Source organism: Xiphias gladius, chromosome 22 (assembly GCF_016859285.1).
Source record: "Xiphias gladius isolate SHS-SW01 ecotype Sanya breed wild chromosome 22, ASM1685928v1, whole genome shotgun sequence".
In the NCBI taxonomy this organism is placed as follows: Eukaryota; Metazoa; Chordata; class Actinopteri; order Istiophoriformes; family Xiphiidae; genus Xiphias; species Xiphias gladius.
In genome coordinates, this window is record NC_053421.1 from 849110 (window position 1) to 876735 (window position 27626).

General features: G+C 40.4%; 1 protein-coding gene across 3 annotated transcripts; it reads left to right on the forward strand.

Moving 5' to 3' along the window:
* The first annotated feature begins 1220 nt into the window (after positions 1–1220).
* cnot10 (CCR4-NOT transcription complex, subunit 10) lies at positions 1221–27240 on the forward strand. Of its 3 annotated transcripts, none has more exons than XM_040117709.1 (19): positions 1221–1449; positions 4963–5054; positions 10987–11148; positions 11283–11430; positions 12343–12482; positions 13329–13412; positions 13505–13588; positions 13725–13842; positions 14089–14238; positions 15230–15432; positions 15938–16059; positions 19187–19366; positions 21627–21707; positions 21851–21964; positions 22134–22264; positions 22345–22377; positions 22652–22779; positions 23705–23780; positions 26320–27238. In XM_040117709.1, exons 1-19 carry the CDS (start codon positions 1434–1436, stop codon positions 26460–26462), a joined length of 2205 nt encoding a protein of 734 aa, XP_039973643.1. In that variant the 5' UTR covers positions 1221–1433; the 3' UTR covers positions 26463–27238. The 3 variants fall into 3 exon arrangements, with proteins under 3 accessions (XP_039973643.1, XP_039973644.1, XP_039973645.1); XM_040117710.1 differs by having other exon boundaries at positions 12346–12482; XM_040117711.1 differs by lacking the exon at positions 4963–5054 and having other exon boundaries at positions 26320–27240.
* The last annotated feature ends 386 nt before the right edge of the window (positions 27241–27626 follow it).

Here is a 27626-nt window from a genome sequence, read left to right on the forward strand (position 1 = left end):
CTATTATAGTCCTATACTGCCGGGGGACTTCCCATGATGCACTGAGCTCCTCTCTCCCCCTCTTCCTCTCCAACTGTACGCATTCGTATCGCATCAATGCTCGTTAATAACTTGACTTCTTCTCAATGCCCACACTGTCCAAATGCACCCTAGTTTTGTGCTTTCTCATCTCTCTCCTTTCTTCTCCAGTCGGTTTCTGCAGGTATTTCTGCCCCAGGTGCTAGAGCGTCTGTATCTGTGACTACCAGCCATCTACTCCCCCCATGATCCTGTTCAGCACCTGCTGTTTTAATTTTTTTGATTATCATTACAATTATTATATTTAGTTTTACTAGTATTATTATTCACCCTATTATTATAATAATTAGTTTTATTATTAATCTCATTATTGTTATACATCTTTATGTTGTACCTGTACTGTGCTATGTTCTCTTTCCTCCCTCCTGTATAATAATATTTCTCATCTGGACTGTATTAGACTAGCAATGAAACTGTTTTTCAAAATTTCTGTACACAATTTATTTAAAGTAAAAAAAAAAAAGTGCTTTTTTCTGCATATTGACATAATTGGTTATCAACAGTGAAAGGTTCAATTAATGATCTGATGGGGAAAAAATAATATTGCAAATAACCATTAGTTACAATTTTATGTCTCACGGAGGGGGGGGGGGCTGGACATTTTGAGCTTCAATCAGCTGCCTTACAAAGATTTGTGAGCAGAGCTCAATAGAAAAGAACACTACGCTTTAGTAAAGGACTGGAGGGGTAACGTGGATGTTAGGGAGAGGGTTGGGACTGATCATCCAAAAGACAACTAATAGGCTATATCGGAAAATTTTTAAAAACAAATTTATTTAGAAAAGCTAGATTTATGTTTTTTTAAATAGTTTAATCAATCAGTCATCATCTAACTATATTGAACTGACTCCCGTGCAATTTGTTTTCTCTTAGTTTGAGTGGGTTTACTTTGTGCTGTAGGCTTGGCTTTTTGAATGAAGCAAACCCATCTTAAAGTCATACTGCTTTAGGGAATATGATGGTAATATTATATGAGCTGACAGTAAAGACTGAATGATTAAATTATTTACATGACTGGAGCTATGCCTGTGTTGAAGAAGTAGATACTCACATTCTTTTCAAATCACTAATCAAACCTCGTCTTTTCCTACCCTGTCCATGAACGGAAAGGGGGCGGTATTGCGTTATAACGCGTTGGCTCCATACTGTTACCAACCACCAAAGAAAAATCTGCTCAGAGCGGACTAGACGATAGAACCAGGCGGACTTCGGCTAGAACATCGTCTGTCTGAAACATTTGAATTAAATATTCATCTATAATTTTAACGTTTCCTCTGGCGGTCAACGGGATTTAAGCTAATCTAATTCTAACTACATATATAGGGTTTCTTACTGTCTTCGAAAAGGCCCCAGAAATGGCAGAAAATGCAGGTGAGTATGTCAGCTAACACTAGCTGGATAGCTAGCTATGGTCAGTTAGAGCTAGCTTTACCTCCGTGAACAGATGCGCTGTTCATTGCAGTTTGTCAGATGATTAAGTGGTAATGTACTTTGCAGAGAATCGGTGATGTAACAATCAGTTGGTCACTAGGTTCAGTTCAGTTCGATTTTATTTATATAGTGCCACATTATAACATACATCATCTCAAGGAAGTTTACAGAGTAAGATCAAGACCGTACAATATTATAGAGAGAAACCTAACAGTTTCCACCATGAGCTTTCATGGCTAAGCTGTTCTCTAGCCTAACCACCCAGGTAACCCCTTTCACAACGCCTGTCCCAGTTAACGTTAGCTTAGCCGAGATGCGTGTTTGAACTTCGTTTAGAAACATCAAGTTGGATTGTCTTCCCTACCAGCAGGACATAAACGACCCATAAATGTCCTAAGACCTCTAGCTTTAACGTCGTCTTTTGGTCAAATCACCAAGCAGTAATAATATTTAACGGTAACTCCACAGGCATCTCTCAACTTTGAGTAATGTACAGTTAGCGTTAGCAGGGTGAGCCCGCTGACATGGAAGCGTTAGTCAAATACATTTTATTGAGTTAATTAAATGTAACCGGAGTTTAAGAGAAATGTAAAAGATTGTGTAAAGTTGATGTAATATCAGAATGAACGTTTTATGTACGAGGCTATAAAATGTCACATTTTTGAACGAGGATCTCAGGTTATCAGTCAACTGTCACGTCATGTACACTCGGTGGCCACTTTATCACAGGTACACATGTACACCTATTCCTTAATGCGAGTATCTAATCGGCCTATGTGGCAGCAAGTCAAGACATTAAAACCTGCACACACGGTGAAGAGTTTCAGTTGTTAAGACTAAGCATCAGAATGGGGACAAAATGTGATCCGAGTGACTCTGAGTGTGGCATGATTGCTGGTGTCAAATGGTTAAGAGTATCTCACAAACTGCAGATCTGGGATATACACCACAACAGTTTCTGAGTTTATCGAGAATGTTGTGAAAAACAAAAAACATCCAGTGAGTGGCAGTTCTGTGGGCAAAAACACCTTATCATTGAGGGAGGTTAGTGAAGAATGACCAGACTAGTTAAAGCTGAATGGAAGTGGACAATAACTCACATAACCAGTGGTGAGCAGAAAGGCATCTCTGATCACACAGCCAGTAAAACCTTAAAGCGGACCACAGCAGGTTCCTCTCCTGTTCGCTAAGAACAGGAAAACTGAAGCTGCAGTGGGCACAGGTTAATGAGAACTATACAGCTGACGACTGAAAAACAACATGAATCCATGGATCCATCCTGCCTTTTATCAACAGTTCAGGCTGCTGTTTGTCGTGTAATTGTGTGCGGAATACTATCTTGCACACATTAGGCCTCTTGATAAATACCAGCTGATTTAAAGCAATGCCCACACTGTCCAAATGCACCCAAATTTATTTAAACGAAACCTACCACAGTATGGCACCTGTGACGAATGACACGGTTATAGTTAGGTACATAAGTGTTTGCGAATACATTTCTGTAATTTTACCTCTGTACTCCACCATGGAGCCATTAAGATGTTATTGAAGTGTAGACTATCAGCTTTAATTCCAGGGATTTAACAATAATATTGCAACTATAACTGTTTAGGAATTACAGCCATTTTTATCCATAGTTCCTCCATTTTAAGAGGTTCAAAAGTAATGCGACAAACTAACAAAATTATAAATATAAAAATAATTTTTAATACTTGGGTGAAAATCCTCCGCAGTCAATGACTGTTTGAAGTCTGGAAACCATGGACATCACCAAATGCTGAGATTCCTCCCTTGAGATGCTTTGCCAGGCCTTTACTGCAGCCACCTTAGGTTGCTGCTTATTTGTGGGTCATTCAGTCCTCAGTTTTGTCTTCAGTAAACGAAAATCATACTCAGTTGGGTTGAAGTCAGGTGACTGACTTGGCCATTGAAGAATATTCCATTTCTTTGCCTTGAGAAGCTCTTGGGTTGGTCTCGCAGTATGTTTTGGGTCATAATCCATCTGTACTGTGAAGCAGCATTTTGCAGAATCTGACCAGATATTATAGCCCTACAAACTTCAGAGTTCATCCTGCTATCAGCAGTCACATCATCAATAAACACCAGTGACCCTGTTCCATTGGCAGCCATACATGCCTATTCCATAACACTGCCTCCACCATGTTTGACAGATGATGCGGTATGTTTTGGATCACAAGCCATTCCTTTCCCTCTCTATTCTCTCCTCCTACCATCATTCTGGTACAAGTTAATCTTGGTCTCATCTGTCCTTGCCTCTTTAGAGGTTTTGTGGCAAAATCTAATCTGGGCTTTTTGTTCTTGAGTGTTACCAATGCTGTGCACCTTGTGGTAAACCCTCTGTATTTACATTCATGAAGGCATCTCTTGATTGTACTTTGACAATGATATGCCTACCTCCTCGAGAGTGTTCTTGGCCTGGCTAGATGCTGTGAAGGGATTTTTCTTAACCAAGGTGGTGTTGCTGAACTCGCCAGTGCATTCCTTCTTTTTAAGAATGTACCACATTGTTTATTTGGCCATCTATCTGCTATCTTTGTGATAGGCTTTTTTTTTTCAGTTTAACGATGGCCTCCTTCGTTTGCATCGACACCTCTTTGGATTACATATTCAGTGTTCCCATAAACAGCTACCAAATACAAAGTCAGCACTTTTAATCAAGTCCAGACCATTTTAGCTGTTTAATCTGTCATGAAATTTAAAAAAAATGGCTGTAATTCCTAAACAGTTAATGCAAAAAAATTTTAAAACTCGAATAAAAGCTTAAAGTCTACACTTCAATCAAATCTAGTTGCCTTCATTTCAAAATCCATTGTGGTGGTGTATAGAGGCAAATTATGGAAATTGTGTCACTATCCAAATCCTTATTTACCTAAATGTATATCTTCTCACAGTATGTAGATTGTCATATCACCCATCGATCACTGGAATATGATGTCTGAATGCCACAGTCTATCTGAGTATTGTTGCTGACCATGTGCATCCCTTTATGGCCAAAATTTACGATCTCCTAATGGCTTCTTCCAGCATGACAATGCACCATTTCAGAAAGCAAAAGTCGTCTCAAACTGGTTTCAGGTGTTCATTGTACTTCAATGGCCTGCCCAGTCACCGGATCTGATTTACATTCAACATATTTGGGATGTGGTAGAACGGGAGATTGGCAACATTAATGGCAGCTGTCATGTCAACATGGACTGAATCTCTAAGGAATGTTTCCAGCTGCTTGTTGAATCCATTTCACGAGGAAATCATGCTGTTCTGGGGCCAAAGTTGGGTCTTATCCAGTATTAGAAACCTAATAAAGTGGCCACTGAGTATAATTGAGTTACCACAGTCTGTTAACATTGATCCTCCCAATTGCACTATTGACGTTGTTTGGAGACCGATGTTATGTAAGTTTGACTTTTTTTCCCTTTTTTTCATTTTGATCAGAACAAAATGAGGTTAAGCATGACAGCTCATCATCCCCTGGAATGACAGACCAAGAGAAAGAAATGGCAGCCAGTGCATATGAAGCATTTTCGGTAAATCATCTCCTTTCTTTCCTGACATGCTCAGTCCAAAAATAATTGCTGTTTTGTGCAGTAACACCTTGACACCCATCAAAACTGCTAGGCCTAGTATCTTAAACTTAAGCTTGGCTGAGCTACTGTAGATGCAACACTTAGAGAGACAGCTGACTAATAATAATACATTAAGCTTTATAGAGAGAGGGTCACACCAGTGACTATTTAAAAATTTTACACTTTTCACACTTTATGCAAATAGTATACAGCATGTAAATAAACTCACTGCTTTTCTGAATGATAAATTCAGCATAAAATTGTCAATCAAAAATTTTGAATATGAGGACACATTGCTCTGTATAGCGATCTCTCCTTTGATCCAGCTAGTCTGCGCTTTTACTTTCCAGTCTTTTGTCATGCACATGTGCACTTGTAAAAAGCTGATTAGAAATCTGATATATATGGCAGCGAAATCGCCATCCTCACGGAGAAGTCTACCTGGGGAAATCAGTTTTTTCTAATCCCCTATCCCGATTAAACCAGGTTTCTGATTTACGTGACATTTAAAAAATTGGCTTACTGGAAAAAGCCGACTGTATCCCGGTTAATTAAGTGCATGTAAATGCAAATAACACAATTCTTTGAGTAACTTGATGACAGAACAAAAGTAAACTTATCTGTTGTCTGGTTAATGTACTATCAGCAGGCCAATGTTATGTTGAAATCTGTTTCCCCGTACCTTAACCTAAACCTTATATCTAATGCCGTGCTCAGGCTACAGGAGTTTTAGGCTGATTTAATCCCAATTCACCCCTCCCAACAATCAGAGGAGAAATCTGGTCTTGGACCTGGGTCTGTACAGTTTGGCCCAGATCGTCTGGTAATGTGAGGGGTTTACAGATCCAGTCTTAAACCTCCTTAACGGCTCCCAGACTCATCGGGGTAGTCCTGATTAATATCATACATGTTTGATATTTAGGAGTTAAAATCTGGATGATTACAATTTCTATTACGTCAGTCTCGGAGCAACTGACGAAGTTGCCAGGAAAATGGTAAACATTATAGCTCTTGAGGCTAATGTTAGCTAGCATACTACTGTTGAACTGACTAAAATCTCAACTCCATTTCTCGCTGAAGAATAGACATGTGTTGACCGATTCTCCCCAACCACTTGTTGACTTGTTTAGACTTCTGCTTTTTTTTTTAATTAGTAATAATAACGTGCTGCAACGTTAGTAATACTAACGTTGCTGCAACGTTAGTAATACTAACGTTGCAGCAAGTTGTTTCACCACACTCCATTTTATTCTGCTTCCCCCCATGACATCACGTGTGATGAAATCAGTTGAGGGGGTGCATTGCTCCCTAATTGCTCCCTCTGGCATGATAACTTTAATAATATCCTGTATTGTGTGATGCATCATTATTTTCCAAATCTTTTAGTGTGTACATGTTTGAGATTACAGAGAGGTTAATCTATGAAGTTTCTCTTTATATGTTCAACCCGATCTAAAAATTGGTTAGGATTTTAAAACTTGTGTAGTCAAAGCCCGGTTTAACCCTAACCAGTCTGCTACACCTAATCATGAATCGAGCCCCAACCCCAACCCCAACCGCAGAGTGAGGCCCTGCTGGAAACACTGTTCTAACAGGAGGGAAACGCTATCTGAAGGGAGAACAGATTTTGACACAGGACTGGTGTCTGTACTCAGTTAAAGTTCTTTTGTGTGAGAAGAACCTCCACTCTGTAACACTGTATTTGCAACAAATCCAACATAGTGATATGTCTTCTCTCTAGCGGAGGGTCATGTCAATCTTAGATGTCACACTCTTCCGATTAACTTTACTTCATCTCATTCAGTAGTTAAAATGATCAACGTAATTGTTTTGGACTAGGACTTTCACTGTTTATATTAAATTGCTAGGGAAACATAAGGTATGTCAGATTTTGTAGTTACCGCTGTTATCAACAATGCAAATCTTCTGTTGCTATGTCAGAAGATATCGGATCAGACTTGTAGTGGCAGAGACCAAATATTAAAGGACTTGGATCTGGATCAGACCCAAAAATTTTACAAGAGTAAATGCTTAATTTTTGCATGTGGTGCTTCCGGTTGTTTCTGTAGTGTATTAGTGGATAGGAGTTTTGAAATATGAATCAAATCCTCTTCTACAGTATATGTAGATTTGTATTGTAATAATATATATATTATATCAATTTTCTGGAAAGCCAATTGAAAGAATCAGATCAGTATCAGAAAAACTTAAATGATCCCCGTAGGGAAATTGTTTTGTTACACTCAACACTCCGTTAGGAAAAAGGAGTAAATAAGTAAAAAAGTAAAAACTATTATAATACTACAATAAAATATTGATAATAAATACACAGTAAGTAAATAGAAAACTGTGCAAAAAGTAACAAGTAATGTGCAAGGTTGAATCACAGTATGAACATAAGTGTGAAGTAGATTAACAGTAATTAAACAGTAAATTAACCATAGTGTGCAAAAGTAAACGAAATCAGAAGTGTAATGTGGGTCAACAGTAAATTAATACTAGTTTAACAGCAGAGTACTGAAGGAGATGTGCAGAAAGGGGAGAAATTATATAACTGGATGGCCACAGGAAGGAAGGACCTCCTGTGGCATTCAATGGAGCACCTAGTAATTCAGTCTCTGGTTAAACGCGCTCTTCTGGCTAACCAGAACACTGTGTAGACGGTGGGAGACGTCTATAGATGGAGAGGAGTTTTGACAACAGCATTCTCTCCACGACTACATGCACAGGGTCCAGCTTCACCCCTAGGACTGGGCCAACTTTCTGAATCAGTATGTTGAGTCTCTTGGTGTCGACCACCCTCAGGCCACTGCCCCAGCAGACCACAGTGTTGAAAATGGTGCTGGCCACCACAGACATCCACAGAATGGTGCCGCAGATGTTAAAGGACCAGAGCCTCGACAGGAAAAAGAGCGGACTCTGGCCTCTTCTGTAGAGAGCGACAGAGTTCCTGCTCCAGTCCAGTTTACTGTCCATGTGGATACCCGGTTATTTGAACTCCTTTACCAACTCCACCACCTCTCGCCTAATTGAAAGAGGAGTATCAAGAGTCCTGGATCTCCTGAAATCAACCACCAGCTCTTTTGTTTTGCTTATGTTGAGCTGCAGGTGGTTTAGCTCACACCAGCCCACAATACTGTCCACCACCCTCTGGTACTCTGACACATTTTTCCCTCTGATGCATCCAACAACTGCAGAGTCATCAGAGAACTTCAGTAGGTGGCAAGTCTCCGTGTCGTACCTGAAGTCGGAAGTGTACAGGATAAAGAGGAAAGGGGACAGGACGGTCCCCTGTGGAGCTTTAGTACTGCTCACCACTGACACACAGTTCTGAAGCCGCACATACTGAGGGCATCCACTAAGGTAGTCCATGACCCAGGACAGGAGGGTGAGGCATTGTGGAGCAGGTATATGATGGCAGCGTCCACTCCGACATCCAGTTGGGGGCACAGGCCTTGAGCGCCCTTGGGCTGATGACATCGGGACCAGCAGCCTTTGCTGAGTTTGCTCAGCAGAGATGGACATTGGGTTTGAGGTGTCGTTGCTGCAAGGTTTTTGGTCAAAGTGGTCAATGTGAGGCTGCATTTCGAATCTATTGAAGAAACAGTTCAGCTCATTGGCTCTGTTGATGTTCCGAACTACCGTCTGACTGCTGGGCTTGTAATCGGTGAGGGTCCTTATACCTCTCCAGACCTCCCTGGTGTCGTTCTGCTACAGCCTCTGCTCCAGCTTCCTCCTGTAGCTGTTTCTGGACCCTTTTTCCTACCTCCCCGTCCCCTGACCTCAATGCCCTCTTTTTGTTCAGGAGTGCTTTAATCTCTTAAGTACCCACAGGGCTTTTTTTTCTTCTCGAAAAACAGTGGACATTTTTGACTGGAAAAGAGGTATTCACACAGAAATTGATGTGCTCGGTCAAACAGTCTGTCAGTCCGTCTAAGTCCTCACCATTTGGCATGTGAAAATATCCCAGTTGGTGCAATGTCGTATATCTTCTCAGTCCACCACCTCACAGTAATGATGGGGGTGGGTTAATGTATGACCAATGGTCTGTACTTGGGCTGAAGGTTGGCCAAGTTGTAGTCGTAAGTAGGGCAGTCCACAAACTGAGTGAAAGTAAGGAGAATCTGAAGGTTTGGAGATCCTGAAAAAACACTGGGGTGCAGTGTGTGGGGTCTCGCAGTAACAGAATGGATGATGTCACTCATGGTTGCTTGGTTACCGGAGGGAGGAATGTAAACAACAGCGAAGATGGCGTGTGAGAATTCCCTTGGTATGTAGTATGAACGTAGCCCCACAGCTAACAGTTCAAAGTCTGGGCTGCGGAAACATTCCTTTACGGTAATGTTGGCCAGGGTGGCACAATCTGTTAATTAAAAAAAGCGGCAAGCCTGACACCTCCTTTATTTCAAACTCAGATTTATTATAATTATTCATTCTATTATTCTTTATTCATTATTTATAAAAGCTTTTTATGGATTAAATAACCAGATCAGAATTCCTGTTTTTGGCTGATGCAGCAAGTTAAATACCTGATGAATCGATGTACTTGCAAAGTCCAACTTATTAATTGACATCATTACCCACACTGGCCTAATACACCCAGAGGTATTGAAGCAAGAGCTACGACAACGTAACAGTATAGCAAAATCTGTTACTGTGAGAAGATGTAAGTAGGTCAACTGTAAGGCAATCGTCAAATCACCCATCTCTGTCAGTGGAATATGATTGTAGTAGAAGTAGGGTGAACTAAATTAGGTATGAGATTTTTTTTTTTTTTTTTCTGGCTCAGATGATGGTGGTACTACAACTGTGACATACTGCTGACTTTTCCATAGTTTTCTTCTTGTCAACAGATCCCATGGTATGTCTTATTCCTCTGTGCCATAGAGCTCCATTGTTGTCCAGACCAGTGTGAGCCACACTTTTGCACTGGTTATTGTGTTCCTTCATCACCATGAACACACACACTGTAGTTTATTTTAACTCAGTCACCCACACACACCTTCCTGCTGCTGTAATACTTAAGAGAGCACCAAATGTTGATTAATCCATCACAGAAAATAGCCACTAACAAATGCACTATTTCCTCCTGTTTGAGTAACCTTTGATTTATGTCCTCCGTAGAAACCAAACCCAAACATGTTAGACACCCCTCTCCACTATCATCATCAAAACACCAAATGAGGGAATATCTTTTGGATGAATGGTGTTGGTTTTACCTTTTTAATTTGTGCTGAGAGCTGAGAGCCAACGGCAGAGTAGGGAAGTCAGAAAGTTTAGAGAGACTGACTAACACATTGTTTTGGACTTTTCATGGGCTTTGCTGACAGTAAGAAACATAGAATCGTACTAGACTAATCCTTTAAAAATGATTTAGAGAAGATATGCTGTTGCATTGGCTGACATATTCCATCACTGCAGTCAACGTGTGTGTGTGTGTGTGTGTGTTTGTTTGTGTGTTTGTTTGTTTGTTTGTTTGTTTGTTTGTTTGTTTGTTTGTGAGAGACTCACTCACCCACTCTCTTGACTGTTTCTCTCATCTTCTCAGACTAAGATTATTATTGTGTGTGAGGCGAGCATGATATTGGACAGACACGGAGCTACTCGTAGAGTTGTTTCAAAGGAAGCAGGCTAAACCTGGGCAGTAGTTTCCAGTGACATCTGCATAAACACCCAGAACACATGAACATTTAAAGCTGCTATATTCACTGACTTGGGGCCAGTTTCATAAGTGATTTGCAAGCACTGCAATGTAGCTTGCTAGTGGTTATAGTGTCATGATTCAGTAATGATTTTCAACCACAAATTGGGTAAAGATTTGCTAGTACTGCAGAAGCGCTCGCATGCTTGGAAATTGCAAATTTGGTGAAAAAGGCCCATGTGTTCTTCACAGGCTGGGAAGTATGATGAGTCTCTCAAACACCTCGAAGCCCTGCAGGAGCTCAACAAAGAGGACTACAAGATCGCCATGAATAAAGCTGTCATAGAGTTTTATAAAAGTGGTCAGACTACCACAGGGACTCTGAAACAGACCCTAATGGCAATGAAGAACCAGGTAACTGCTGAAATGTGGGTCATGTTTTTCTCATGCTTTCTGTTCATGTTGAATTTATTTTCAGTGAAAGTTATAGACAAACACAATGATTATGATGTTGGATTTTTTTCAAACATCCTCTCTTCATCTTTCAGGTTCACACATCAGAGGATGTTGATGGTTTGGACGATGTTGAAAACAGTTTGCTGTACTATAATCAAGCCATCATCCACTATCACATGCGACAGTACTCTGAAGCCATCTCCATTGGAGAGAAGCTGTACCAGTTTCTGGAACCATTTGGTATGTCGTGGTACTTTACATGGTTTTATGAATGTCTACTGGTGTGATTGATTAGATAATAATTTAGTTGATCGACAGATCACCTAATTAATCAACTAATGGTTGATTCATGGAAGTTTTGTTTGGCATTTTAAATAATATATCAAGGACAAAAATACTAAATATTTAGTGATCACAGACTCTTGAATATAATTTGCTGCTTTTAAAAAATATCTTACCATTGTAAGTGAAAACCTTTTAGGTTTTTGTAGCCTTGCTCAGACAGAATTAGCATTTTGAACAAGTGACTTTGGTTCCTGATAGCATATGATGGGCATTGTGGTTACTTTTGACATTTCATGGGATAAATGATTGATCAATTTATCAGTAACAAATTGTATGGGTTAATTGATGATGAAAACAGTCAGGGTTTCTGCTCTTTTCATGAAACACCCCTTGTGTGATCAGAACATGGTTAATAATGAATACATTTATTATGTAGTTAAGAAATGTTTTAATGCCACATATGAGTTGTTGTACATCTGAAGCTCCAAAACTGAGATCATGCAACGTGACTTGTAGTCACTGTGTAGTTGTGCTGTGTGTAGTTTTGCCTTTTCAATTTTTTGCCATACTGGTTTGAATAATGGATATGGTAACATGGATGTGCAAGCCAAAGTTTTCATTACTTAATAAATCCAGATATCAAGTCTTGGCTCAAAAAATTAAGTGAGAGGGTTTCTGGGAAATGTGGTCATGATTTTTTGAAATGCTAGCTTAACATTACCACGGGATAGATCTAGCCTATCAGTTGTTTTGACCACAATCCTGTTTGTTTTACAAGGTCAGACCACAGTATTCAAGTTAATCTTGATATTTGATAAAGGTCCATGTGTTAGTCCTGGCATGTAGTCATTGTGTTATTTGTCCTAGAAGAGAAGTTTGCTCAGGCTGTGTGCTTCCTGCTGGTGGATTTGTACCTGCTCACCTTCCAACCAGAGAAGGCCCTCCATTTGCTAGCTGTGCTGGATAAACTCTCTGTACAAGGAAGCAACAAGAACGGCAAAGGAGAGGTACCCAAATGCACTACATTGTCATGAAAAGAAAATTACAGTTTTACACAATCTGCTCTTATTTTAAAATGTTTTACGGTACATTTTACATTTCATTCAATTCTGTTTCATTTATATAGCGCCAAATCATAACAGAAGTTATCTCAAGGCATTTTTCATATAGAGCAGGTTTAGACCGAACGTTTTAGTTATATTTAAAGAGACCCAATATTCCCACATGAGCAAGCACTTGGTGACAGTGGCACAGAAAAACTCCCTTTAACAGGTAGAAACCTTTAACAAAACCCGGCTCATGGTTCTACATAACAGTCTTGTTGCAAAGATCTGTGGTTGCAGTAAATCACTAATGAAGTCCAAATGAAAGACAAACAGAAGTAATCATGGGATAACGGAGTATGTACACACATCATCAGTTTAACCCAATTATCTAACCTATTTGTTGAAGATGTGTGCCTCTAAGATTTCTGCCCCCACCCAATATAATGGGGGTGAATGGAATTTAGTTTGTGGTGGTCAGAGCAATAGAAGATTAAATTTTAAAAAAGCAACTAAAAAGCAGTGTCTAGTTACACTGGATAATCCACAGAAATTCTTTGTGTGAAAACGGTTGTCATTAGATCACACACAGAATTATTCTCAGGGTAAACTTTTTATTTCATTATCTAACTGAACAAACTAAATATCTTAGCTGTGCCACTTGAATGGCTAGAATTAGGAAGAATTTTATGAAGTTTTGAGCTTGTCTGAAGCCACTAACTGAAGACGTTTCTATCAAGAAGTAAGTTGAATCAAGCGGATTTAAAAGCATACAGTTTGCTGTTTATTGAGTGCTTTGCTTGATTGCAGAACAACAGTTCAAACAAAGATGGAGCAAACCAGAAAGCAGAGTTCACAGCCATGATTGAGGCAGCCAAATCAAAGATGCATCAGGCAAGAGCTGTGTTCATAGATTTTAACAGCCACTGTTTTTGTGTTTCAGTCTCCATCCTGTTGACTGTGACTGACTGTCGTTTCTTTTACAGTACAAAGTTAGAGCCTACATTCAGATGAAATCCTCCAAGGCCTGTAAAAGGGAGATCAAATCAGTGATGAACACAGCAGGGAACGTGAGTCATCACGTAGTTCAAACAGGTTACATCAAATGAATGTGATGTTATTGTGTTTGGTAATCATCTTGGCGAGAACAGTGCATACCCTCTCCTGGTTCTTTGTCTGACTTATGTTTCCTGGCCCCTCCATTAGTCTGCACCGTCACTCTTCCTCAAGAGTAATTTTGAGTACCTGAGAGGAAACTACCGGAAAGCAGTGAAGCTGTTGAACAGCTCCAACATTGCAGAGCATCCTGGACCCATCAAGACAGGTGAAAAACTACTGTACCTCTAAGGATTTATGGCTTCCTTTGATAAGCTTGCTATCAAAAAGCCTTAAAGCTAGTTTTGGTTTTACTTTGCCCCGGTTCTGACTGTAAATGTATCATTATTGGCTTTGTGCTGCTTCCAAACAATGTCTTCATTGGAGATGAAACTAGCTTTAGCTGTGTCATTTGATAGATTTTTGTATGTGCTAGTTGATGGATTGTGCACGTGTCCTGACTTGTCTCATTCAGGTGAATGTGTTCGATGTATGTTCTGGAACAATCTGGGCTGCATTCACTTTGCAATGGGGAAACATAACCTAGGCATTTTCTACTTCAAGAAGGCGCTGCAAGAGAACGACAACACCTGTGCACAGTTGGGAGATGGCAACAATGGGCAAGGTGGGTCACAGAAGTGCTGTCTCTTGACTGAATCTGCTGTCAAGTGGTAATCCATCTAATTCATGTTATCGAATACTCATCTCCTGTAGGCTTGAAAACTGGATTTAAAAGGTTTGTAGCTTGCTCCTTCACAGAGGACAGCAGCTCTATATATATTAGATTAACAGTGGTTACAATGGATTCCAGCTGGACCACGCTTCACATCAAAGCATCTCAAGAAGCACCTCATAGAACCACCGTAGCATATAACCCTCATAATTCTCTGCTATCTTGTAAACAGTTGTCGTTTCGCCAGAATGTTTTGGATATGTTCATAAAAATTTCTAAAAAATTTACATTGTTCACTGTTATATCTGGTCACCATGTAATCCATTGAAATCATTGAATCCAAACTGGCTGACTCTCATTGCAGAAAAATGTTCTACTTTGTCCAGCAATGTTTAAAATACACACAAAAACAGTTTTTTGCAGTTCTCTAGCTTCTCTCTCTCCATGCTGATAGTTTTGATTTTACAGTATTTGTCCATGTTTTTAAATATCTTGTCTCTCAGAGGAATTAAGTTTGTGACATTTAAAAGATTAAACAGCACTATGTCTTTAACAGACATGTGTCTGTTACTCATTGTCAGAATTTTCGCTGGAAATTCTTTCTACCAAAGAAATAGTGATCAAACCAATAATCCACAGAGAGGACTGGATTATCCAGAGTAACAGGTACACTCTTTCTGGGAAACATGTTGCAGTTGTTTTTAAATATATATACAACCATAAACAAAGAAATATAAATGCATTTATTTGTTATTGGTGTGTTTTGATCAACTATATATCTACTATATCATCTTAAATATTTGTAAATTTTCCACAACCATGCTGTCTTATTGTGTAAAGCGTATGCCTCAGTTTGAACTAGGCCAATTAGGACAATTTATTGCTAACATGTGGGTCCCCAAAGGTAACGTCCCTTTCTTCTTTTGTTACTTTTATTCTCCAGCTAAGAAGTTCACAGGTATCCCCATGTGTGCTCTACTAGCCAACAAGCGCTATGAGCTGCTTTATAACTGTGGTATTCAACTGCTGCACATCGGCAGGCCTCTGGCAGCATTTGAGTGTTTGATGGAGGCGGTGCAGGTTTACCATTCCAACCCTCGACTGTGGTTGCGGCTCGCAGAGTGCTGCATCTCTGCCAATAAAGGGGTATGACTTAACTGACGTTGATCCTGAGCCTGAAGTTTAACTTTGTTTCATAGTTGAGTATTCTTCTAGCATTTTGCCTTACTGGATTTTCCTTTTATCTTATTTTAAATATAACTTGCCTTTTTGCATATTTTTTATATTTTGTTTAAACTTTGTTTAAGACAACCTTATACTCTAATTAGATGTATAAAAACTGTTTTGTTTTTTTTCCTGGATAAAGGATCACTAAAAATATGTTTTGTTGTTCTCACTTGAATTGGAATATCATCCAATAATGATAATGGTTTTGCTTCAGGAATTATTCACAAGCTACCATGGGCAACTTATTTTTCTTCAGCGATTTCAATATCCGATGAACCAACTGGAATGTCAGGTTGAACATGTATTTACAAATGACCTTTTTAATAAATAATAAGGTAATTTGTAAACACCTTCCAGTACAGTTAGTGATGGTTTAAAGGTGAACAGAAAATCACAGTAAGTTACTCCATGTTTATGTTTCCAGGGCTCGGAGCAGGAGAGCAAAGGTTTACCTTGTAAAAAAGGTATTGTTCAATCTATTGTCGGACAGGGCTACCATCGCAAGATCGTTCTGGCATCCCAGTCTACCCAGAATACTATCTACAGGTCAGTGTCAACTCCAACAAGTCCATCCTCCAGCCCTGAATCCCCAGAGTCAAACTACTGAAAGATGTTGACCTTTACTTTTCAGCAGTTGACAGCAGTGCTGCATGTGCTGTTAATCTTGGTTGTCTCCTTTTAAAGGCATAGTTCAGTGTTTACCAAGAGTGAGAGCAATATCAATCTCATGTCTGTGCATTAACTCTGAAGCTGGCACTGGGGGTAAATTAGCCTAGTTTAGCATGAAGACTGTAAGTTGGGGGCTAGCCTGGCACTTTAACTATAAACTCGTTGAGCACTTTATTAGGAACACCTGTACACCTGCTTATTCATGCAATTATTAAATCAGCCAATCATGTGGCAGCAGTGCAGTGCATAAAATAACGCTAACACAGGTCAGAAGCTTCAGTTAATATTCACATCAAACATTCGGATGAAGAAAAAATATGATGAAAAATGAAAATATGAAATATGACTTTTACTGTGCCATGATTGTTGGTACCAGACGGGCTGGTTTGAATATTTCTGAAACTGCTGATCTCCTAGGATTTTCTCACACAAGTAGTTTCATGTATAGATGGGACACCTGCAAAAAATTTCTACTTGTTGCACATCCGATGGTGCCATAGGGCCAGCTATCTGCTAGAAGCCACCTGTCAATGATGTTTCGTCCCATTAGTTCCAGAACATCTTCAGGTAGTGGGGCACTGACAGGGACATCTCCCTACAACCCCGTTACTTGCCCTAGGATTCTTTCTTCCCCTATGTGTTGTCTCTCCCTCTCAACCAGAACCAGAAGCTTCCTTCCTTCGCCTCTCCTGCCAGCTCCTTTAGTGCCATATTTAGTTAGACCCCTGACACTCCTATAGCCCTCAACAAATGGTAGTCCAATGTTCCCAGGTAGCCGCAGCACCCTACTTCCACAGGGAATACGGAAGCCCTCCAACCTGCCCCTAAGCATTCCGCCTTCAGGTCTGCATACTTTCCTCTCTTCCTTTCGTAGGCCTCCACTCCTTCCTCCTATGGCACAATTAGCTCCACCAGGATGGTAGTCATTGTCTCTGCAGACCACAGTACAATGTCTGGCTTGAGAAACATGGTGATCTCAGGGGAGAACTGGAGCTCTCTCTCCGATTCCTTCCCTGGTTGTTGACTCCGTTGTACTGCCTTCACTTTATAGAGTTCTTAATCCATTCTGGCTACCTCAGAGGTGACCATCTCTTTCCTTCCCTTTCTCGTGGCTGCAGAACACGACACAGGAGCCTCCCTCCACCCAAGACTAGTTCTCCCTGTTTGTGTCCTGGCAACCACTTCTCAGTGTTTCAGCCTGCTAGTGGCTTGGTCAACAATAAGCCCTACCTTCCATTTGCGACCTTTCTCAACATGGGCTTTTGCATTGCATACTGCCATGTCTGACGACTCACTCAATTTCATGACCAGCCTTGCTTTTGTCCAGTTTGTAACCCAAAATGATAGACTTCAGCAGAAGCTGGAGGATGTCTTCTCTACACAGGCCCACACTGGAGATGCACCAGGATAGGCGTAAGTTCACATAATTTGACATAATTTGAGGGGCCACATCGGCCTCTGGTAAAGGGTGAACTGGTAGCACCGTGTCTTGTACTGCCCTTTAAACTGTCTCTTATCTCTTCTCCACGCCTCCAGAGTGTTGATGTGACTCTGTGGTCGCCATGTGCTTGTCTGAGAGCTCCGCTGTATACAGCTGTCCCAGGCTTAGAGCGGTTGCTCCACAAACAATGGGATTCTCTCTTTGTCCACATAGAAAAAGATTGGGTCATTCCTGGATTCTTGCCCTCTCTAGAGATTACTCAGAATCGTGCCAAAAACAAAAACATCCAGTGAGCGGAAGTCCTGCGAACGGAAATGCCTTGTTGATGAGAGAGGTCGGAGGAGAATGGTTGACATCGATGTCAGCCAAGAACAGAAATCTGACACTGCAGTTGGCACAGGCTCACCAAAACTGGGCAGCTGAAGAATGAAAAAACATAGCCTTGTCTGATGAATCTGGATTTCTACTGAGGCATGCAGATGGCCAGAATTTGGTGTCAGCAGCAGGAATCCATGGACCCAACTTGCCTTGTGTCAGCAGTCCAGGCTGTTGGTGGTGGTGGAATGGTGTGGGGAATGTTTTCTTGGCTACTTTGGGCCCCTTAATACCAATCCATCAAGGTTCGAATTCCACAGCCTATCTGAATATTGTTACTGACCAAGTGTGTCCCTTTATGGCCACAGTTGACCCATCTTCTAATGGCTACTACCAGCATGGTAATGCACCATGTCTAAGAGCAAAAGTCGTCTCAAACTGGTTTCACGAACATAGTGATGAGTTCCCAAATGTTCATCCCGCATTTGGGATGTGCTAGAACAGGAGATTGGCAGCATGAATGTGCAGCTGACACATCATTTCTGCCATGTGCAGAAATAATGTGATGCAATCATGTGAACATGGACTGGAATCTAAGCGGAGTGTTTTCAACATTTTGTGGAATCCACGCCACCTAGAACTGAGGCTGTTTTGAAAACATAGGAAGGCCCTGCCCAGTATTAGTATGGTGGTGTTAATAAAGTGCTTGCTGAGTGTATGATGTCCATGCTCACTGTATTGTAAAACAATGGAAGTCTGAAATGATAGAAAACTAAAAATCTAAAGCTGCACTGAATGTGTTTAAAAATGATTAACAGACATATAAAGGATATGTCTGTCAATCAAGGACATATAAATGTAGTGCAATTTGTAGTTAGGGAAAAAAAAAACTGGTATTGTCCTCTCGATTTCTTTTAAAATTAGAAAACAATTTTCTGTCCATTGAAGCTATAAGATGTTTCCACTGAGTAAAATATTCAAACATAAGATATATATTTTTTCAAATGTCTGCACTATTTTATCATGCAGATATTTTACTTATTTTCCATCATTTTATACACATTTCCCCAGTCTAAGAATTATAACTGACTGACATTAGTAGTTCATTGTTTTTATATTTGCCTGATGCTCTTTTCGATAACAATCTGCCCAAGCTCGCTCTCTCTGTGTGTGTGTGTGTGTGTGTGTGTGTGTGTGTGTGTGTGCGTGTGTGCGTGTGTGCGTGTGCGCGTGTGTGCGTGCGCGCAGTGAGGGCCAGTCAGCTGCTATACCAGTAGCCAGTATGGAGTTTGCAGCCATCTGCCTGAGGAATGCTCTGTTGCTGCTACCTGAACACCAGCAGCAGGACACCAAGACAGAAAATGGCTCCAAAAGCTTCAGTCAATCAGGAAGCACAGAGAGCGGAAGCGAAAACAGTGATGCATGCAGGTCAGAACCCTTCCCCACAAAAACATACACAGACACAACACATGCTCCTGTGTTTCCACTCAGCTGTTGACTTGATGCAGGAATGAAGAATCGTGTGATATAGCACCTCACATACTGTACATACTATCAGAACAGCTCAGAACTCAACAGCTGTTCACTATTCAATTCAAAATTAAAGATTCAAAAACTTTTAATGTCCCAGAGGTGCAATTTGTGTGATGTTTGCCTCCAGAATTTGCTGGTATTTAATTAAATCTATTCATCCCTCTACCAGTGAAATGTTCTCTGTGCCACTGGCTCCAACAGAATTCATTTCAATTATTTATAGTGTCAAATCTTAACAGAAAATATTTCAGGGGACTTTTCATATAGAGCAGGTCTAGACTGTTCTCTTTATAGTTGTATTTACGGAGACCCAACATTTCCCCATGAGAAAGCATTTGGCTACAGTGGCAAGAAACAACATACCTTTGCTCATTTTGGCCAAAAGTCCTATTTCGATATGTTCCTTTTCAAACTAATGACACTGAATTTTGTGTTGAGGGTGCATCACAAAATTCTGATGACTCTTCCATGAAGTTCATATTTGTGCAAGTTTCGCTTCACAGTAGAACTGTGCACCACCACTCCAGAGTCTGCTAAATCTTCCTGATCAAAGGGGGGGCTTGATTTGCCTTTCTAGCAACCCTACAAGAAGTTCTCTCGGAAAGTTTTCTTGGTCTGCCATTTCTTAATTACACTACTAATGGAGGAAACACCTACCTGAAAATGCTTTGCTATCTTTTTATAGCCCTCTTCTGCTTTGTGAACATCAATTATTTTAATTTTCAGAGTGCTAGGCACGTGTTTAGAGGAGCCCATGGCTGCTGATTGTTGGGGCAAGGTTTTAGGAGTCTGAGCATTTATAAAGCTTTGAAATTTGCATCACTTGGCCTTTCCTAACGATGATTGTGAACCAGCCATAGTCCTAACAAGCTAATGAAGGTCTGAGATCTTGGAAAAAGTTATCTGAGAACTCTAATCTCTTGGGTTGCCAAAACTTTTGTATGGTGCTCCTTTCCTTTTATTCTCTCTGAACTTCTACAAAACAAAGATAAGACATTAATCTTGCATAAAAGCAAACAGATAAAGGGCTGAAACCAGATGACACTAGGCAAATTGACCTAGTCTTGTTTCTACCACGTGGTACCTTTTGATAGACATCTTTTATCTCTGGCAGCTAGCATGACATACATCATGTTTCCAGGACTCTCACACTACAGGTGTCACATGGAGAAACTGTAACAATTCAGTTATTGTGTGGGTCTGTGTGTGTCTGTGGTTGTTGGTGTTGGGGTGTGTGTGTGTATGTGTTGGTTTATCTGGGTGGCGTGCTGCTGCATACAATTGCCCTTACATGGATAACTTGAATTGAATATTCCACTGAGAAACACCAACTAGTAGCAGTGGCAGTGCTAACGTAGACCTGACAACCAACAGCACGGGTTAAAACCACAGGGACATCCCTGCACACATGAAATGTTATCGTGTATAATAATCCACAGAGAGGACTGGATTATCCAGAGTAACAGGTACACTCTTTCTGGGAAACATGTTGCAGTTGTTTTTAAATATATATACAACCATAAACAAAGAAATATAAATGCATTTATTATTATCATTTATTATATTTATTTGTTATTGGTGTGTTTTGATCAACTATATATCTACTATCTACTATATATCTTGAAGTAGAATGTTATCGTGTATAAAAGACAGACGGGATCACCTGTTTGATTTTTATTTTTCTCTGAACAATTATAATATATATATTACATAACAACGTGATACATTTTCCAAAGCCATAAGTGTGCTCTGAGTTCCACACTCTAAAAACTCTAAACACACGTCAAATTGATCAGCAAGGTATTGATCACAGAGCCTGACAAATGTTGGCAGTCTTCATGGAACAGTTTTCAACACACAGCAACAGTGTGAGTTGTCTGACCATAAAACCAGTGATTATTTCTGCAGTTTCAGAGTAAAACCATCCAACACCTTCATAAAATCCAACAGCTAACAGGGTGGTTTCCTTTTTGGAATTATGAACATTGTCCTTTTATTATTTTCCCATTCATTTTGTGTTTGTGCAGTTTAAGATACAAAAACAACTCCACATTGATCGTCTCATAAACTTGCAGGCATTCCTGTTTGTTTGTTGCTGTGGCTCAGTAGAGTAGAACATGTGTTCTGATGAACGATGAATTGGTGTGTTTTGCAGTGGGAAAGGTCAGGAGGCTGATAAGTTTTTGTCTGCAGCTCCATCGTCTCCTCTCAGAAAACAGGAGGTAGAAAATCTAAGGTAATGAGGCTTCATATTTCTTCTCATTTTCTCTTCTCATCACAGTTTAACTGACACATGATTCATTATTTAGGAATATTAAATAACCTGTTAAACCCAGAGGGCTGCACAGTAATTCGTAATGTCAACTGTTTAATATGTAGGTGCTCCATCCTGGCCTGTAGTGCCTATGTGGCATTAGGACTGGGAGACAACCTAATGGCTCTAAACCACGCTGAGAAACTGCTTCATCAAACCAAGGTGTCTGGATCCCTCAAGTAAGTGCTGAGCCTGTTTCTCAAGCCCAGCTGTTGGTTCACCTGGTCTGTTTCTCTACTGCAGCCACTAATGACCTAATCCTTTAAAGAGTTGAACAGCAGTGTCTTCCCCTACACTGAATCAGTAAGCGGTCTGATTTGTCTTCCTCCTCCTCTGCTGTGTGTTCAGGTTCCTGGGTCACCTCTATGCTGCTGAAGCCCTCATCTCATTGGACAGGATCTCTGATGCTATCACTCATCTCAACCCAGAGAATGTTAGTGATGTGTCAATGGGAGTGTTGAGCAGCGAACAAGACCAAGGTCTGTGGGTTTCACACATTCTCAACAAAACATATGATGTAGTTTTGTTTCCCTAATGTTTGGTTTGGTTTTGTGAACAGGGTCTGACAAAGGAGATGAGCCCGTCGAATCCTGTGAGTCTACTTTGTTAAAACCTTAATGCATGATTTTTACTTGAAACAATCCAAAGTCTAATCTATAGGATATTTAAACAGGAATAATGGACATTAGAAGTACAAAATTAATTTGAATCAAAACAAAACAAAAATACAATAGTAAGAATGAAATTGTGATTCATTGTACAACGGTTTCATAAATGATATCAGCAGCAAACCTAGACTAAAGAAATAAGTAAAAGAATTACAGATATTACTATAATAGTTCCCTTCATGTATGCCCTGTGTGCAGCGGGAAAGCAGACTCCCCTTTGTTACCCCAGCAGTGTGACATCAGCTCGAGCGATGATGCTCTTCAACCTGGGCAGTGCCTACTGCTTGAGGAGCGAGTATGACAAGGCCCGCAAGTGTCTGCATCAGGTAACCATAGCAACAGCGGCATGACTTCAGCAGGTCCTAGAAATGTCTGAAGTTGTATATTTTCCTTAGATATAGCATTTTTTGAGGTTGTGTTCAGATCGAATGGGAGTCATAAATGCAGCCCACAATAACTGTCTCAACTTTTGCTGCAGCCCAGTACAGTGTCATCTGGCAGCTCCCTGTGTTGTACAGTCAAAATATAGTCAAGCTCACATTGCAGGTAGATGACCTTATAGCAGAGGTTTTCAAACTGTGGGAGAAATGAAGGGGGTGTGGAAGGAAAGACATAAGACAAGAATACGGTGTGAGGTGAAAGGGAGTTAATTATTGCAGTTTGGCCTGTTGATTTGGCCGCTTATCAAAACAGTCAGCAGCGGCTGCACACAGCCCATGAAAGCAATTAAGGGACTTAAGCTAATTTTTCTTGGAGTCAAAACCCAGTCCAATCTGAATACACTGACATGAAGCACATATTTTTAGATTCAGTATGACTTATACTTTCTGGGATCATTATCTTTAATGTCTGTCACAAACAAAAGTCCAAAATTCAGCCTAGAAATTATTGAAAAAAAGCTGCTCCTTGTAATTCCAGAACTTGGCTGAGAATCATCAAAGGGTCAGACCTGGAGGAGCCCTGCCTTATATCATATACTGTGTAGCAGTGGGTTATTCTGCTGTTTACTTAACAAGCTTCAAAGCAGAGTAGAAAATTCTTTGCGGCCAAACATCACTTTCCAGTGATGTCTGCAGACACAGAGTTGCATTTATATCAAGGAAAAACAAGGCTTCTCTCAAGCATGAAAGTTAATCCTTGAGCTTGGAAAAAAGTAGTTTGACGTAACAATTTCTCTTTTTCAAATCATTACATGACAGTGAAGTAATAATTTAGAGCTCATCCAGTTGTGATTTGTGTTGTCTTCATTAGGCTGCATCTATGCTGAACACCAGGGAAATTCCACCTGAAGCTATCCTGCTGGGAGTCTACTTAGAGCTACAGAATGGTCAGATCTCCATCAGACACTCACTGACACACTCTGTCCATATAACCTCTTTGAGCCAATTTGAAGTTGTTGAGATTCTTCATATATATTGTTCTCAGTTGTGTGGGGTAGCAGATATAAAAAAAGAAAAAAAAGAAAAAAAATTTTTTCCAGCCACAATCATCAAACCAGTAAGCCTCCCTGTTGTGCTAACAGCATGGATGAATGCTGTTGCTATTGGAGCAGCATGCATGCATGCTGTCTAAATGCTATTTTAGAGACTGTAGAGATTACACTCTCCCAAGAGGAAAACATTGGAGGACAAAACGAATTCCTTGAATGTCTTGGCTTGACTATTTTCAAAGTTAATAATGTTGTGTAATGAAGCACAAAATGGCTGTCAGCAGCTGTAATAATAATAATAATAATAATTAAAAAAAAAAAAAAAAGGCATCTGCATATGGAACAGCAATGCTTTGACTTGGCTGAGTCTGGAGTGCTGTCATGAATAGAAAGTTGGCCAAACTTAGTCTTACTTATTCTTTAAATCTGATAACTTTTTATTTAAACCCTCATTTTGTTCATTTCATACTGAGTTTTGTTCTTGACAAAGCTCTTGAACAGCATTTTGTCTTAAGTCAACATTGAAGACACATTGGTACATGTGAGGAACTTGGCTTGAAATGTTTAAAGAAGGAAAAAACCTTTTTGTAGACTAGTTAAGTATCATTTTGATATCCATACTGACATTAGGTATTAGAGATATCCCGAGCTGGTTGATTTTAATCAGTGAGCTCTAATGGTAATGAATGTTCTCTCTCCTCAGCAAAAGTGTAGTAGTGCACCAAATATTCAGGCAGAAGCTTATCATTTTAGTTGGTGCTAACCATCACTTTAACCAGTTAAAATAACAAATGTCACCAGCAGCGGGTCATGTCAGCTGTCATTAATTAATGTTAACTCTGTGAATAACCTGATAACAGGACAAAATAACACTTGTCTTCTGTTGAGTTTGTGGGCTCGCTGCAGCCGCCTTCTGTATTTGACCAAAGATTGTTCATGAGTTAAAAGAAGCTCCACTCTGTAACACCACTGGTACGCCTGTGATCGGACTGAGTGTTCCTGTGGTTCCACCAAATCCAACAGAGTGATGCGTCTTCTCTCTAGCAGATCACGTCACGTCAGTTTCAGGAGTCACATTCTCCTAGTTAAACTGTCCTTAGAATTATATCAATAATTTTAAATTATTAACTTTATAGTTTTGAATCAGGACCTTCAGTACTGGGTCAGGTAGTTCATGAAAAATAAGGTATGCCAAATTTAGAAGGCTACACATCTCACTTCAATCTATACAGTTGTGTGCAGAAGTTTTTCCCATGTAGACCTGGTTTGTGCATCAACATTGCACAGTGGTATGGTGGACCACCACCCCTGTGTCAGCTAAATCTTCATGCAGGTCCTTTGCAGACATATGGGGGTTTGTCTTTCCCTTTCTGCCCACCAGATCTGTAGTTTTATTTGAAAGTTTTCTTGGTCCTCCAGATCTTGTCTTAACTTCCATTGTTCCCCTTAACTGCTATTTCTTAATGACATTTCGGACTGTGGAAATTTTAGCCTGGAAGCACTTTAATATCTTTTTATATCTTTCTGTGGCTCAGGAGGTAGAGTGGATCGTCAGCTAAATGGAAGGTCGGTGGTTTGATCCCCGGCTCCCCCAGTCCGTATGTCAAAGTGTCCTTGGGCAAGATACTGAACCCCAAATTGCCCCAATATATCTCTGTGTGTGTGTGTGTGTGTGTGTGTGTGTGTGTGTGTGTGTGTGTGTGTGTGTGTGTGTGTGTGTGTGTGTGTGTGTGTGTGTGTTTTTGTAGAATGCACTGTACGTATAGAAAAAAAGTGCCGTACGAATGTATGGGTGAATGTGGCATGTAGTGTAAAGCGCTTTGAGTGGTTGACAAGACTAGAAAAGTGCTATTTAAGTGCAGTCCATTTATCATATACCATAGCCTTCCCCTGCTTTTTAGCATTAGTTAGATCCTTGGTCGGTTGCATAGAGGAGCCCATGGTTGTTGAGTGTTACCACAAGGTTTAAAGAGTCAGAGAATTTATCATCAGCTGATAATTCCAAATGACAAGGCTTCACCTGCCCTACAAGTCCTAACAAGTCAATTAAGGCCTAATGAGTTGAAAACATGAATGCATGTTTTACAAGTAGAACTCTGCATGCAACTGTATTTAATTAACATTTTGGTAAATACAGTGTAAGTATAGGATGGTGCTGGTATCTGCAGATACTCAGTAGGACTTGCATCAGAATTTGGGGCCAAAAAGCCAGATTGGGACATCCCTCATCAGGTATCACTGGTTTCAAAGATGTCAAAATGCTCTGGCTTATTAGCTCTCTAAACACTTAGAGCAGTCATCTTTGTCTGTTTTTTCAGCTTCTGAATGAGTCCAGCTGATCTGAATGAGGGTTGTGGTTTTAACCTTTTTCTTTTAGTTTGTGATTGAAAGGCTAAAAGCAGTATATAATCCCCCAATCTGTGTTGTGTGTCCTCAGGAAACACCCAACTGGCCCTGCAGATCATAAAACGAAACCAGCTCCTGCCCACATCAGTCCAGAGGGTCTCGCCAGACTCCCGCAAGAAACCGGTCCAGCCCTTCCAGCTGCCCCCATCCTTTACACAAGTTCAGCGCAAATGAGCCTCCACAGCCAACCTCTGATCCCTGTATTCCACACACAGACAGACACACACACAGACAGACACACACAAACAGACAGACAGACAGACACACACACACACACACACACAAAAACACCTGTGGAGCCTTGATATTTATAAAGCTGCTTCCCCTCGGCATCAGGAGCCATATGAAATGCCGGTGTGGCTGCTGACTGATGATGATTGAAGAACTTCAGCTGCAGCAGTGTCAATGAACTGAGACCAGCTGAGTTTTTATTTCCATTAGACTGAGGAATTTGTGTTATCTGAACAATGAAAATAAATTTTATTTACTGTATGAGGTGTGACTCTTGAATACCTATATTTTTGCCAGGGGGGATGTGGAGGCCACAGTGGGCACAGTGACAATTGATATAATAGGGACATTTTACAGTGATCAATAGAAATAATACTTAAATGATGCACAGGTAGTAAGTCCTGACCCTCTCTTCTATGACAAACCTCAGCTGAATAGTATATAATGAGCTGAATGCAGATCATCTATGTGTAATAAGAGTTTAACAAGTGATATCTATCTGGATAATACCAACATATTGCCAAGATGTGCTTGGAAATATGTGTGCCTCCAGAAGGACTCTAGGTAGAAGAAATCACACTTTGCCATGTTTTGTTCAGGGGATCAGTTCCAAACAGTGTTGCACTTCCATAACACGGTCTCCCAACCACAGTTGCCCGTCCCTGTGCACAAATGCAGTTTTGTTGTCTCAGGTTGTAGCCCCCAGTTTGCGTGTGTTAAATATTTCTCAGATGAAATGTTCCCAGTGCCCCAATAAAGGTCAGTGAATTTTGTGAATATTGTGGTTGTTCACATGTTGAATTCTATAACTGGTGCATTTTGTGCTCAGAAGGTTGCAGGTCAAATAAACAAAGTAACATGCACCCCATGTTCACTTCCGTGAGTGTTGTGCATGCACAGTCTGTTGCCATGGGTTGCCGGCTACAATTCCAAGTGAGACCAACACATTTCATGTCTTTTATCAACACAGTTGTTTAAGACAAAATACAGCAGTTCTCTGAAGAAATAAACACTAATGAGCAAGGGAGCAATATGGGTTGCCCCCCCTATATTTCATTTTCCCAAAACGTGGGCAGCCTGCATCTTATATTTGACCTGCAAGTGTTA